The sequence below is a fragment of the Sander vitreus genome, chromosome 3 (assembly GCF_031162955.1).
Source record: "Sander vitreus isolate 19-12246 chromosome 3, sanVit1, whole genome shotgun sequence".
Classification (NCBI taxonomy): Eukaryota; Metazoa; Chordata; class Actinopteri; order Perciformes; family Percidae; genus Sander; species Sander vitreus.
In genome coordinates, this window is record NC_135857.1 from 13530077 (window position 1) to 13546021 (window position 15945).

The following is a 15945-nucleotide window of genomic DNA, read 5'->3' on the forward strand; positions in this document are numbered from 1 at the left end:
GAGGCTTTTCCCCTTTCCTTTATTGTGTTATATATCTTTTTGTGCACATTATAGGTTTACAAAGTGAAAAAGCCCAAAGTCCACCCCAAAGGGACTTGCCATCTTCCAGAGAAAACACTGTTCACAAACTGCTCCAAACAGCTCTATTGTAGTCCAGCCTTTACTTCCGTGACGAACGTGCATCACTTTGTAACACATGTTATAATGCTCGCCTAGCTGCTAGCGTGGCACTCCCTTATGCTCTGCAACTGACAAGCTAGCAGTACTTACTGCGCATGTGTGACTCCCAACAAAGTTGGTACAGAAGTGAGATGTCTCACTCTGTAGCCAAAACAGAGAGCTCAACACACAGGGTGAAAAGAGGAGCTGCAGCAATATGCAGTATAACAAAAATATGGTGTTTTCTGAAAATTAAACCACATAAACCTATTCTGGTACAACCTCTAAATACAATTATGCACCTGAAAATAAGCATAATGTGAGCACTTTAAATCATGTTTTCTCTGTAAGGTTACAATCACAAATTGGTTGCTGATGAATTGGAAAAGGTGACATAGAAGGAAAAGGAGAAATGTTTAGCTAGCAGTTCTAAGACAGAGAAACTGCCTGCACTTAATTGTACTGTATATGGCTACATTTAACTGAACAAGAGCTTTCCTATTTTTCTATGGGGTGAATGTTGCTATGTATTTCTATTTTTCCACAAGTCCCATATACGCTCTAATTTCATATTTTCTCTGGTATGAAATGCAATACTTATTGTCTTCTTGGATAAATATAATGTAGCAAATCATGCAGAGCTCAAACTGACTGCTACTATATGTCAAGTGTGATGATATATTGCTTCAATTATCAATTGTTGTTACAATATTAAAATTAATCATCAGTACTTATCGTAACATTTGGGTTGGAGACAATCTTCATGAAGATGTGTGTTGCAATTTATCTAAAAAAAAAAATTTCATTTATTAATGCTGTGTAGAGACACTAGCAAGGTTCATCCATTTCAAAAAGCCAATGCTTCTTTTCTAATCCATTCCTTTTATCAAAGTTTCATCATTTTTTTCTAACTATTTACTCTGTATTTCTTTTTTCTGGGAGAAAAGGTTGCAATTGTGTCAAATTTGGAAACAGAGGGCATGTGATTTGATGCATTTTGAGGTTACAGCAGCAAAAGCCCCAAATAAACTTTGTTCTAGATGTAACATTGTCAGACTTAAAAGACAGATATAATTTAGGGCACGTGTATAACTAGCTCTTGAAGTTGCTCTGATATCAAAATTGTCTATTTTTTCATTCCATATAATTAACATAACTTACTAGTTTTCTGCACATCCCTATAAAGTACTGTTTCCTTATTTTTATAATTTAATTTTCATTTGCTTTTAATCTTGAAAAGGACCAAAGTGTATGACAAATTTGCCATGTCGCTTTTTGTAGTCACTGCTCTCTGATCCTCTGCGCATATTTCAGCTTCTGGCCCTTTTGCTGTCTTATAAAAGTTGACATTATAAAGGTTTTTTCTCAATTTCTAGACTGCAAAAGCTGGGTGAGCTGTCTCCTTTAATGATGGTTTGACCAAATGCCATTCATTTCCAATTTGTGAAGAAATTACATAATTAAACACTATATTATAAGGTCCATGTCTCATTGCGTTCTTTGACCTATGAACTTAACCAACATTAAAATCTCTTTTAATGTTGGTTACCACCTGGGTTACTAACCTAGATACTTGATCATGTGTTTGGACTCCAACTAATGATTATTTTCATTATCTTTTAATCTGCTGGTTATTTTCTTAATTCTTTGTTTTGTCCGTAAGATGTCAGAAAATAGTGAAAATGCCATCTTCCACCGCTTACCAAATGAACGTTGTACTGTATCTGCTAGATGTGCAGTGGTGAAAGAAGTACTGAGATACTTTACTTGAGTAAAAGTAGAATTACCATAGTCTAAAAATACTTCATTGGCCTACAAGGAAAAACCTTGAATTCAAAGTGTCACTTCAGTAAAAGTACAGAAGTATTAGCAACAAAATGTACTCATTATGCAGAAGGGCTCCTTTCACAGATTATATAATATTATATCATTCTGTTTTTATCACTAATGAATATACAGAGCATTTTAATGTTGTAGTTGGTCAATGCGGGGCCACTTTTACATAGGCTACTTTGTATTAATAATAATTAATAATTTATACTTTGTATTGATCCCCAGTGGGGAAACTGTTAGAACACACTACATACAGGCCTGAAATACACACACATGCATACTAATGGGTATTAGAGTAGGATACTGCAATTATATCATAGGCTAATGTTTTTTATGTTAGAAGTAGCCTAACTGTAAGTGCCAAATAATGTAAAACAATTAGGTTTGCCACTGAAATGGTGATGATGAGCGTGTGCTCGTGGTGTTGTGTGAGTTTGCGGTCTCTGTTGCACTCTAGCGTCCATAAATAAAACCTTGCTGGTTCAGGCGGAAGTTGCGTCACGGGAGTGGAGCGAGCTTTCCGGATGTAGCTGACGTCCCACACATTTATTGTAAACATGGCGTCCGTGACAACAGGTGAGAGCATAAAGGCCCGGCAAGTCAACGTTACCTCTTGTACCTCAATATTTAAAATATTTCGGTATTTCACACTAGACACGGCTGCCGCATCACTTCTGAATACTGTCCAGAGCTTTTACAGCCGTTTGTATTCGAAGTGGAAGTCGCAGATGGCCGGTAGCGTCTTTTGATTCATAGCTGTTACCGCTAAGACAATGCTAAAGCCGAATGCTAACACAAACGGTTCTGAGAGCGGACTTGCGTTGTTCCGAGTGAATTTTAATTTATTATAACACGTCGAGGGAGTATTGTGCGCTGAATTCTTGGCTAGCTTAATCTTTGAGTGCTTTAAGTTAACGTTAGCTAGATCGTCGTCTTATGTAACACGAACTAACCAGCACTGGACATATAAGTGTTTCACACCCGATTACAGTGTTCCCTAAATCTATCTTTATAATGTTGCACTCATTCTAGCTATTTCTATAGTTGCAATTTATTCTAATAAAAAATGTTTGTTTATGGTTCTGTTTTGGTCAGGCGCCTAAGCGCTAAATGTTTAACGTTAGCCACCATGTGAGTTTCGTCTCTGTGTAGCTATGAGTTCATCAGTCAAAGCATGTGTTGGACAGAGCCATTGTTCTGGCAGCTGTTGTGCACCATTCACCCTGTATCTGTTACTCCAACCACAAGACGCTTCATAATTGGTGTTATAAATATCTTCCAGCTGGCCATGGTCAGCATGTGTTAGAGACCTCAGCATGCTCCTGTCTGCTGAGGTTTACATCTCCCACTGTAGTCTGTAGCGTCAATCATCAGAAAATTAATCAACAAATTTGATCATCGCTCAGTTGGTTATGTCACAGATAACACAGAAAGCCTGACCTATACTGGTTTCAGTTTCTTACATGTGTATAGTGTTTTATATTATTATTAATTAAATACTCTGGGGTTTTGGACTGTTTGTCAGACTAAATAAGTACTTTAAAGATGTAAACTTTGGTTTTAGGATTTGATTTAACATTTTCTGACACTATATGATGATAATAATAATAATACATTTTATTTATGGGTGTCTTTCATAGCACTCAAGGACACCTTACAGTTAAAACAAGCAAAAATGCAGTTAAAAAGGCAAATATAATTACATTAAAACAAACATTTAAAAGACTGAGATAGAAAATTAAAATAAAGCAATCTATCCATTATTTTGATGGAGAGTGAAGTCATGTGGGGTAGGCCTTTCGGAAAAGGTGGGTTTTGAGGGAGGTTTTAAAGGTGGGTAGAGACTATGGGAGGGATTTCCAAAGGCGAGGAGCAGAATGGCTGAAGGCTCTAAACCCCATTGTGGATAGGTGGGCAGAAGGAGTGCAAAGCAGTGAGGAAGAGGAGGATCGGAGTGTTCGGGATGGAGTGTAGGGCTGAAGGAGTTAAGAGAAGTATGGAGGAGCGAGATTATGGAGGACTTTGAAGGTGAGAAGAAGAATCTTAAAGTCAATACGGTATTGGACAAGGAGCCAGTGCAGTTGTTTAAGGAGTGGAGTAACGTGATCAGTTGTTGGGGTTCTGGTGATAATACGAGCAGCTGAATTTTGGACCAATTGGAGTTTATGGATGGACTTGTAGGGTAAACCAGAGAGGAGGGAGTTACAATAATCAATACGGGAAGTGACGAGCGTGGATGAGAGTAGCAGTATTATTGGGTGTAAGTGATGGACGAAGGCGGTGTATGGTGCGTAAATGAAAGTAAGCAGACCGGGTGAGATTATTGATGTGTTTTTCAAAAGAAAGTGTGCTATCGAGGATGACAACGAGGCTCTTGACATGAGGGGAAGAGGGGACTTTGGAATTGTCGATGAAGAGTGAGAAATTGGGACATTTTGCTAAAGTGCATTTGGAGCCAACAAGGAGAATTTCTGTTTTGCTACTGTTTAATTTGAGGAAGTTATGAGTGAACCAGGTTTTAACTTTTGTCTAAACAGTCAGACAGGGAAGACGGAGGGAGCATGAAAGTGGGTTTGTTGGACAAGTAGAGCTGGGTGTCATCCGCGTAGCAGTGAAATTGAATATTGTATTTCCTGAAAATGAAACCTAGAGGAAGTAAGTCAGTTATAAAAAGGAGGAGCCCCAGGACATGCGTTGATACGCGTTGAATTGATTAATCTAAAAACAAAAAGTACTCTTTAGTTGCGGCCCTCTTCATAAGAGTTTTGTATTTAGTGAATTTAATTGTAAACATGTCAGTGTTGGAGTGTTCTTCAAATCCTTTCTGTTGTACGATTGCTAACGGTCTTTTGTTTTTCTCCTTAAGCCACCTCAGAGTGGATTCAGTTTTTTAAGGATGCTGGGATCCCAACCGGCCTCGCAGTCACTTATGCAGTCTCCTTCGTGGACAACAGGTAATCTAATGTCCCTTTTTCATAGGCTTTGTATAGCACACTTTAGTCACACTGTGTTGCCATGATCATGTGAATTTCCTTTGCACCCTCACATCATACCACAACTGTGCTGAAATGCAATTAATTTGTCGTCCTTAGGAGCAGGGCAGTGACGGTCACTTTATGTCTCTCTTTATCAACTGAGTTGTGTCATCACATTAAACTGATTGGTTTCAGTCTTATGATGTTAATCATTAAGACAAATTATATGAGGATTACCGTAATCATAGTCTCGCTAGTCCACACAGCAATCCGGGATGGGAGAAAAATATGCTCCGGATTAATGGCGTTTCTTTAAACCAGTCACAATCGTCTTGGGCAGTGCTAAGTGCCGAGCGGAGCCACGGCGTTGCTGCAAAATAGCTTCAGGAAGGAACTTGTGTTGGTGGAACATACTCGTTCAAAGGTTGTTTTAGGAGCTGAACTGAAGTTAACCATAGTCCTCATAAATCGACCAGAGTTTAAAATTAAACACAAAGAAAGCAGAAGATAACGGGACATCCGAAAAGAGTGACATCCGGCGGAAGGGGAGCAGTCCCGGAAGTGGAACGTTGTGGATATAGACTACCATAATCATGATCTACACGTGAAAGTAAAAACCTGACACCAGAAACAAAGGATGAGTTAAGTTTAATAATAGCTTACATTTTTATAGCGCCTTTTGGGGGTGATAAGATGCAGAAGCCAAATCCAGTAGGCAGAATAGTGGTGTCTAAGAACCCACAAACTAAAGGACATTCATCAGTCATGGCCAAAATTATAGGGGAGGATGAATGGTTAAAAAAAAAAAAAAAGAAATGTGATTGTCTTTATTAAAGCTCTTTTTCTCTTATCTTTTTCTATTTTCCATGAATTTAGCTGTTCCCTTATATTTTAGTTTCTTCAGTCGAGACTTAAAGCGTAACTCTCGCCATTCTTTTTGTGAATGTACCCGAGTCAAACTTTCGTTTAAAAGCATAATTAGGACAGAAGCGCCACTTTTAAGATTGACCGTATTTTCGTTTTCGGTCAAATGGCCTTTTGAATGGGAGTGCTAGGGGCACTACTATGATCGCATCAAAAATGCTATTTTTACAACACTAAGAAGGCTCGACACAACATGAAACTTTGCTCAAAGTATCACCAGGGGCTCTACACATGAACTCGAGCATTGAGAACATTGTTTGTGTACACAGTTTACTAAAAATTATTTTGATTATTCATGTCACTGCAGAATTCACAAGAACATGCTGATGGACCTCAGTAAAGACATCATGATGGACCTCGGCATTACAGTCATTGGCGACATCATTGCCATTCTTAAACATGCCAAGCAGGTCTACAGGCAGGTGAGAGCCGACTTAATCGTATCATGTTCTGAAGTATTGAAATATTGAAAATGGATAGTGCATTGTCATTGGTGCAGACATGTACAGACAAAAGCCACTGTTGTTGTGAATGCAGTCATGGAGAATGGATGTCTTTCAAAGCTACTGCAGTAGACTGTGAGTTTACATAACCTCTGTAACGTGTATCCCCTCTTCAGGACATGTGCAAAATGGCCACTGAAGCCATATCCTCAGGACAGACCAGTGTTAAAGCTGAGCTCAGAAGAACTGCCAATACTCGTGAGTACCTACATTTTAAGTTTCTACATCAACCATCATTATAACAGATTTTCATTGCCATATATTTATAGGGATTTATTTTCAAATTGAAGTTTAGGGTCACAACTGAATGAGTGACAAATTATGCATTTTCTTTCATTAAACCTTTTTGGAAAGCCTCTTTTATGTCTACTCATTTCACCCAACGTACTACATTGCTTAATTGCAGCGAGACAACCACGACGTGACCTATATATCAGCCCAATCAGAAGACATATGACTAGGCACACAGTTGTTAAATCAAAGAAGCCAACATTTTACATGTGTCATAGGAAGTTAACCATAGGGTTTGGTAAAAAAATCTATATGTCAGTATTATAATGCTTCCTCTTGCTACTACACTGGTTACTTTCAAGTCTGCCTCCACTGATCAGCACCTCACCACAACCCTTGGTGTGCGTTACTTTTCTATATTATATAAGTCAGTTCTATATATTAAGTCACATAACAACCACTTTGTTCTGATCTTGTTGAAAAAATAACTATAATATAGCACCTCGGGTTGGTGTGTCCATCTGTCCCATCTGAGAAGTTCAGCATGTAGTTAGATACATGATTCTTTGATAAATAAAAAAATATTTTTCAAAAACATACATTTGCAACTATACAAAACCCTGCAATTCACAGCTATTGCCATTTTGACTAGGCTCAGATTCTGTACAGTTTTATACTATTCATTAGCTGTGGCTGGCAGTAGCTAAATACATTTAAAAAAAAAAAAAATACAATCATTTACTTAATGTTTAGGATTAAAAGTCACTCCCCCACCTCCCAAAAAAAGATTTCTACTGCCATTCAAGCTGTTGTAAACAATGGTATTGATACATAGAATTATTCGTTGGCAAGTTGAACTTGCATCAGCAAAGTAATTGGTCTTGTAGTCAATTAGCCAAAGTATGTTGAATATTAAACCAACTGGTATACAGTATTTGTAGTTGTCATTTCAACATCAGCGTCTAAGCAAATGCAACGTAATTTGATATAAATGTTGTAAATATGTAATGTCTTACATGTAGAGTGAATTGCGTTATTGTTCATGTGCACTCAACGTTCACGTAGTTTTAACCAGCACAATGTAAAATTGATTTGGATTGGCACGAGTATGTATGACCTAATTTCTCCATCGCATTTTATTTTTTGAAAGATTGCCTACAAGGGGCTAAACTGTAAACATTTTTTTGACTTGCTGCAAGTGTCATTGTTATGTCAGGTAATAGGGCATATTTAAGGGTATTTGTTTCCATTAGGAGAGAGTAAAGTAAGTAATTTAGCCTAATCTAATGTTACCAGAACAAACTGCAACACTTAGTTTGTTGGCCGTGAAGTACCAGGTTTTCACAACATTTTCTTTTATACACACTTTTAGTTTTGGCGTGTCTAGAACTGTGAAGCCCAGCTGTCCTCTGATCTTGTCTTGGTAACAGAACACAAAGAGCTCTTATAGGAAACAAGCTAATCCACAACTACTTTAAAATGTCTCTGCTTTTTCCTCAGCTGCCACTCGTATGATTGCCAATGCTTTGAGCAATGACTCCCCGCCGGCCACTCCAGCCCGTCGACCTGACAACCGCCTCTCGGTCACAGTGTCCAACACGCAAGCAAACAAGAGTGGCAAAGCAGGTAGATATCATGGAAAATTTACCCCATAAATACCTAATTTCCTTTCCCTCTGGAGCCATGAGTCCTGTCTTTATTTTTACCTCTGTTTAATCCTCGTGTACCCACCACTTTGTACGTCAGTCGTAAGTCAGCCAGCTGACGAGGGAAACGGTTTGCCAGCAGTGAAGCGCCGCCGTGTGACAGCTGAGATGGAAGGCAAGTACATCATCAACATGCCCAAAGGCTCCACGTCTCGTACACGCCGCATCCTGGCCCAGCAGGCCAAGAAAGGTAGGCCTGACCCAGTGGTCTCGCCGACAACTCGCTGATGCTGATGATCCCCACAGCTAATCAATACTAATGGTTTTCATGAATTACTAATTCATACTAAAATTTATTTCTGTCATAATTGAATCCCTTGTCTTTACTCATACTAACCACTGCACCAACAACTATTCCCTCTGCCAAACTGCTTGATTTCTCCTTTGTGTCACATCACCTACATTTAACTCATTCATAAAATCTTTGACCATGGTCTTTTTTTCCATGACATGAATTCTCCGATGGGTTCTATCTCTGAAAAGAGCTGCAACGCTGTAAACTGCTCATATTTATTTCATGAAATAAATATGAATACATTTATAGATAAAGATCTATCTAATAAATGATACAGGGTACGTTTTCACGATATTACCATATTTACTGGTCAAATGTTGGCAACTTGCTCAATTGAGGCTGCTACTTTAGCTTGTGGAAATAAATAATTCTTTTGACTTAAATCTTGTGAGCTAGTACACCACAAGAGCTAATTACTAATGGTAATAACGTTTGCTCCACTCTACTAGGTTTGAATCGCACCTCTGTGTTTGCAAGACTTGGGGCTGAATCAAAGGCAGACACAACAACCAGCAATAACAAGGTGAGGCCTGTCAGTATATCTTAATAGCACCCTTTGCATCGGATGAAGGCTTGAAGATAGGTTCTGTGCTCATAATGCTCGTGTTTGGCAGCCCACCGGTGTGTTCAGTCGTCTTGGCAGAGGGGATGAGGAGCAAGATGGGCTTAGGCCAGGCAAAACAGCTGGAAACATGGACGTAGATGACGAGGAGGACAGTGATGGAGAAGGCTCCGTCCTCCAGTATGCCGGCGTCCTCAAGAGAAGCCTTCCCTCCCAGAAGAAAGAGCCAGCCACGAAACCAGCCCCGACCACCCTGCGGCGCCTGGGAGGCAAATTCAAACTACCTCCTTCTGACACTCCCACCTCCTCCTCCTCCTCTTCTTCCTCCCCTAATGGCATCCCCCCTGCCAAGGTTAGTGTGCTTCAGAGACTGGGGAGGCTCCCTGCCACGCACCTGAGTGCCGCTGTGTCGCCAACACCTGCTGACACACAGGACAACAGGGTGACCAGCACCAGGCCCAAAGCCCAGGAGGGGCCGACCATAGCAAGCTCCAAGGTCAGCAGCAGCACTGGGACCGGAGGAGGAGGGGGAGGAGAGTCTCTGGGTGCCCAGATGGACGTTAGGGCTATCAGTGTTTTTAAAAGACTGGGCAGTAAGAGAACCTAACACATAAATCCCTCAAAAAAGTATTAAGACTCTTTCTATGCTTACTTTATAGAATTTGTATCACTCCCTTTTCTGCATTTATCCTGGCAACATGTAGGACAGCAAGTTGGAGTGTTTCTTTTGTTCAGCATGAGTCTATTGATGGTTTGAATGCTGCTTTGTGGCTTTAGGGTTATTTTCAAATAAAAACAGATGATTTTTGTTTACACTTAAGTCGTCTTGCCATTGGAAAACCACCTTTTGTTTAGTGTCCGAAGATTTTTAATTTGAGGACTCAAAAGTTCTTTCTGTATTATGTTGCTTAACCAGATAGCTAACAATATTAATTATACCTGCCATTTCAACCAAGCTGCCATAATGGTGGTTTTCATTTTACCCCGTAACTCCACATATAAGGATGCTGCTGCCTAAACTTCCCTATTTTGAGAGTCCTCCTGAGTAGATGAAAGTTGTTCTCCAAGGTGAATTATGTGGTCATTTTGTTGATATTTGCCTGAAAGTGAATTATTTCTGATGTAAAAGGTACATATAAAACTTTCTTTTTCACACCTCAGGCAAGTTAGGTTTATTCTTCAAGTTAACAAACAGGACAGCAGTCGGACGTAAGACTAGCCATGAAGTGATGGTTTAATCTTCTTGTTACCTTTACCAGCTCAGTACCTCCTTTTTCACGTTTGGAAAGTATAAATAATGTTGATGAAAGGCTTCTTAACTTAAGCCCGGACTTGTTAAGTGAGAAGGTAAATTCAAATGGTTACACAGAACAACCTTCTGAACTACGACGGCGTATTAGGGCCATTGTAGGAAGAAGAAAAAATATTACGGACATCTGTTCCCTCTGCATCTGTAACTGGAGAATTCAAATGGGATGTGTGGTACAGCAGGACAAAGTACGACCGATCACCACTGCCGGCATAATTAGCAAGCAGCGGCAACTGTGGTGTGATGCAGGTGATCCAACCTTGCAAAGTGAAGCAACGTGGTACCTTGAGAAACTATTTGAAGTTATTTTCTCGCAAATGTATGACTGTATTGTAAGAGAATATCCAAGATTTTGTCTCGTAAATTTTCCACTTTAATCTCCGAAATTTGGAGTTTTTCACGGAATATTATTACCCCCCTTCCGCCGGCTCTGTAATATATATTATGATATTTTATAATGTATATTTTACCCTACAATGGCCCTAATATGCCGTCATACTGAACACTTGAATCAAGGGGGGGGGGGGGGAGCACCGCACTTCCTCCTTCTTCTTCTTCTTCTTCTGTGCTTTATGAAGTAGAAGTCCTCACCTCTGAACTAAAGATGCCCATGACTTTCTACCATAGGACTGAACAATTTCTATAACCACCTACTTAAAGACCGGGTCAGTAGAATATTGTTTATTTTAAAATGCAATGTATAGATTTGTTAGACTTGGTTGCAAACAGCACAGGACCAGTTCTGCTGCATATTTTTCTATGTGGACATTGTTGTATCATGTATCCATGTAAAGAAACTCAGAGATGCCATCAGGCCTGGTGTCGGGGCCACTGTAGTTCTCAGTAGGTAGTTCACCTTTACCCAGTATGGGCCATTAACACCTGTATACTATTTTGGTCTTTCTTCACACCAGAACGTTGTTACACTGTAAATATTTGAATTGTTTAAAATCACTTTACGCAATTTTTATTGTTTTAAAGAACAAGGTTGAGCAAAACACACCATGAACTGTTTGTGATTTTTTTAAAAGATATTGAGGGGGAAAAAGTTCTTAAATTAAAGTGTGCTTGGAAAACAATTAAAAGAGAAAAAGGGTCCAAACATCTTTCCTCTTTTGTTTCTTTCTTTAAAGGAGATGTTTACAATGCATGTCATTGTCACATTCTGTACTTTTCAACTCAAAACTATCAACATGGCAACTAAGTCAATATTAAAGGTCCCATGACATGGTGCTCTTTGGGTGCTTTTATATAGGCCTTAGTGGCCCCCTAATACTGTATCTGAAGTCTCTTTTCCGAAATTCAGCCTTGCTACAGAATTACAGCCATTAGAGCTGGTCCCACAATGAGCTTTCCTTAGGATGTGCCATTTTTGATTGACTGTTTGCACCCCGTAAACACACGCACAAGCACACTTCCCAGTCACACTTCCCAGTCACACTCTCACTCCTTTACAAATAACTCTGCTAACCCACAGACCAGCTATATCATTACAGTAAGAATCAATAATATCAGTAATCAGAGGTACAGCGCTACACGCTCCTATGTGCTTCCTTTGGAGCAGCCACCCATTCATAATCCCATAATCACGGTGTCTGTCCCCTGACTGAGATCGGTAAAATCAAACGTAAACCAACGAGGTGCTATACTTAACAACCTAATTGGAATTAAAACAGCCACTGCAACGATAGAATAGGAAAATCAAATGTGGACTATTAAATATTAGATCTCTGTCTTCTAAAGCACTATTGGTAAACAATTTGATATCAGATAATCAAATTGATCTATTCTGTCTTACTGAAACATGGCTGGGACATGAAGAATATGTTGGTCTAAATGAAGCCACTCCTCCCAGTCATATTAATACTCAGATTCCTAGAGGCTCAGGCCGAGCAGGGGGAGTTGCAGCCATATTTGACTCAAACCTGTTAATTAATCCTAAACCTAAACTAAACTATAACTCGTTTGAAAGTCTTGTTCTTAATCTTCAACATCCGATATGGAAAACATTATAGACAATTATATTTGTTGTTTACCGAGCGCCAGGCCCGTATTCTGAATTTTTATCTGAATTCTCAGTTTTTGTCAGTCCTAAAATCAGATAAAATAATTATTGTAGGTGATTTTAATATTCATGTGGACGTTGACAACAATAGCCTTAGTACTGCCTTCAACTCACTACTAGATTCAATTGTTTTCAGTCAGAGTGTGCATAAGGCCACGCACTGTTTTAACCACACCCTCGACCTTGTGCTGTCATGGCATCAAAATTGAAGATTTAATAGTATTTCCACAGAATTCCTTATTATCAGACCATTTTTTAATAACTTTCGAATTCTTACTACCCGACTATACGAAATGAAATAAAAGCTTCTACACTAGGTGCCTATCTGACAGTGCTATAGCTAAATGTAAGGAAGATATTCCAACAGCATTTAACTCAATGTCGTGCTTTAATATAACAGAGGACCTTTATGTTAACTTTAGTCCCTCCCAAATTGATAATTTTGTAGACGGTGCTACGGCCTGCCTACAGACGACTTTAGACTCTGTTGCTCCTCTCAAAAAGAAGATGATGAAGCAAAGGAAACTAGCATCTTGGTATAACTCCCAAACTCGCAAATTAAAACAAATCTCACGAAAACTTGAAAGTAAATGGTGTTCCACCAAATTGAAAGAATCTCGTTTAGATTGGCAAGACAGTTTGAAAACCTATAGGAAGACCTACAATTTCCTGATGTTAAACTCAAACAAAACTGAAGTTATTGTGCTGGGCCCTAAACACCTCCGAACGTCATTATCCCAAGATATAATTACTATGGATGGCATTGCCATGGCCTCCCGCACTACTGTCAGAAATCTAGGAGTTATTTTTGATCAGGATATATGCTTTAATGCCCACTTAAAACAAACCTCTAGAACAGCCTGTTTTCACCTTTGTAACATTGCCAAAATTAGGAACATCCTGTCTCAAAACGATGCTGAAAAACTAGTCCATGCATTTGTTACTTTCAGGCTGGACTATTGTAATTCCCTATTATCAGGATGCTCAAATAAAACTCTTAAGACTCTCCAGCTGATCCAGAATGCTGCAGCGCGTGTTCTGACAAGAACAAAGAAAAGAGATCATATTTCTCCTGTATTAGCTTCTCTGCACTGGCTTCCTGTAAAATCCAGGATTGAATTTAAAATTCTTCTTCTAACCGACAAGGCTCTAAATGGTCAAGCACCATCATATCTTGAAGAGCTCATAGTACTTTATTGTCCCACTGGAGCACTGCGCTCCCAGAATGCAGAGTTACTTGTGGTTCCTAGAGTCTCTAAAAGTAGAATGGGAGCCAGAGCATTTAGCTATCAGGCTCCTCTCCTGTGGAACCAGCTCCCAGTCTGGGTTCGGGAGGCAGACACTGTCACCACCTTCAAGAGTAAACTTAAAACTCTCCTCTTCGATAAAGCTTATAGTTAGGGAGTGAGGAGTTGCAGCGTTTGCCTAGACCGGCGGGGGAAGGTGTGTAGCCACAGTCATGACACACCCCCTCCCTATCTCTGCTTCTCTTCATAGAAAGCTTACTATATTTAGGGTATGAGGAGTTGCAGCCCTCGCCTAGACCGGCGGGGGTGGGTGTGTAGCCACAGTCATGGCGCACCTCCACCCTATCTTTGCTTCTCCCCATAGAACGTTTACGTGTACTTAGGGAATAAGGAGTCACAGCGTTAGCCTAGACCGTCGGGGGAAGGTGTGTAGCCACAATCACGGAGCACAGCCTCCCTGTCTCTCCTTCTCTGCAGCTCTTAGTTATGCGGTTATAGTTCTAGATTACCGGGGTACCTCCTTTGACACACTGAGCTTCTCTCTCCTTTCTCTTTCCATCTGTGTGTATTCATGTCCCAGAAATGCTTGTTAATAACATAGCTCCGGGGAGCTTATTCCCCGGAGTCCTTATGTTCTTTTTCCGCCCAGCATCATCATCTTGGATCATGATGGCACCTAGGTGGCAGCTGTCGCCGTGGTCCTGCCCCTACGCCCTGCTGTGCCCTATTACACCCTGCTACACACTGCAATGCCCAGCTTCGACTTGCTATGTCCGGCCAACGCCCTGCCACGCCCCTGTTACGCCCCTGCTGTGCTCTACGACACCATGAACTATTACAACTATCACTTCCAGTCATTATCTTTATTGTGACTATTATTGCCATTGTTCATCATACCCCCCAACCTGCACCGTCAGACACCGCCTACCAAGAGCCTGGGTCTGTCCGAGGTTTCTTCCTAAAAGGGAGTTTTTTCCTCGCCACTGTCACACTTACGCATTCATGCATGCTCTTGGGGGAATCACTATTTTGTTGGGTCCTTGTAAATTATAGAGTGTGGTCTAGACCTACTCTATCTGTAAAGTGTCCTGAGATAATTCCTGTTATGATTTGACACTATAAATAAAATTGAATTGAATTGAATTGAATTGAATTTCTGTGTCTGTAGCTATTGAGGAGGAGAGAGGGGGGCGGGGCAAGGTGGAGGGTGGGGGTGTGGCCTTGACCAACTGCCACTTTGCACGTTTGAAAGCCATGATGTCTCTCTCTCATGGGTGGGCCAAATTATCTGGGCGGGCAAAGCAGAGAAAGGGGAGGTAACCTTCCTCCTTATGACGTCATAAGGAGGAGATTCAAGATCGGCCCATCTGAGCTTTCATTTTCTCAAAGGCAGAGCAGGATACCCAGGGCTCGGTTTACACCTATCACCATTTCTAGCCACTGGGGGACCATAAGCAGACTGGTGGAACTCATATTAATGTTAAAAAAATCTCATAAAGTGAAATTTTCATGCCATGGGACCTTTAATATTCCCCTGAGAACATTTAGCTGATCATTTATCAATAAACCCGTTAAACTCCCACTCCTTTCACAATGAGGTTGCTGCTGCATAATTTCGGCTGAACTGTCAGTGTTATGTTAATGATGTTTCAATAGGGGATGCCTCTTTACTCTCTACAGCTCTAGCTGGGAGCACACATAGGCAGGTACACAGGTACAGTGTGTCTTCAATGCCAAGTGAGAATGCATACTGGTGTTTGGGATGAGTGGATTGGATGGGATTGTATAGTGTTTGTGTGTTGTGTATGCTTATTTACTGTTAATGTAATTTGTTTGTACTGAATATTATTATTGTGTTTTCAAGCCATGATGTCTCTTTCTTTCTCATGGGCGGGCCAAATTCTCTGGGCGGGCAAAGCAGAGAAAGAGGAGGTAACCTTCCTCCTTATGACATCATAAGGAGGAGATTCAAGATCGGCCAATCTGAGATTTTAATTTTCTCGAAGGCAGAGCAGGATACCCAGGGCTCGGTTTACACCTATCGCCATTTCTAGCCACTGGGGGACCATAGGCAGGCTGGGGGAACTCACATTAATGTTAAAAAACCTCATAAAGTGAAATTTTCATGCCATGGGA

The 15945-nt window shown here is 40.3% G+C and overlaps 1 protein-coding gene across 3 annotated transcripts; it reads left to right on the top strand.

Annotated features, from left to right (window-relative positions):
* Positions 1-2526: 2526 nt before the first annotated feature.
* On the top strand, positions 2527-11603 carry c3h19orf47 (chromosome 3 C19orf47 homolog). 3 transcript variants are annotated; one of them, XM_078246110.1, is made up of 8 exons: positions 2527-2568; positions 4859-4946; positions 6199-6313; positions 6511-6592; positions 8126-8251; positions 8372-8521; positions 9076-9149; positions 9241-11603. In XM_078246110.1, exons 1-8 carry the CDS (start codon positions 2550-2552, stop codon positions 9793-9795), a joined length of 1209 nt encoding a protein of 402 aa, XP_078102236.1. In that variant the 5' UTR covers positions 2527-2549; the 3' UTR covers positions 9796-11603. The 3 variants fall into 3 exon arrangements, with proteins under 3 accessions (XP_078102236.1, XP_078102238.1, XP_078102237.1); XM_078246112.1 differs by having other exon boundaries at positions 8372-8446; XM_078246111.1 differs by lacking the exon at positions 2527-2568 and adding an exon at positions 3990-4020.
* The last annotated feature ends 4342 nt before the right edge of the window (positions 11604-15945 follow it).

Coding starts and splice junctions, on each gene's coding strand:
- c3h19orf47 (XM_078246110.1), top strand. Junction 4,947..6,198: donor GTCTCCTTCGTGGACAACAG/GTAATCTAATGT, acceptor ATGTCACTGCAG/AATTCACAAGAACATGCTGA. Junction 6,314..6,510: donor CCAAGCAGGTCTACAGGCAG/GTGAGAGCCGAC, acceptor TCCCCTCTTCAG/GACATGTGCAAAATGGCCAC.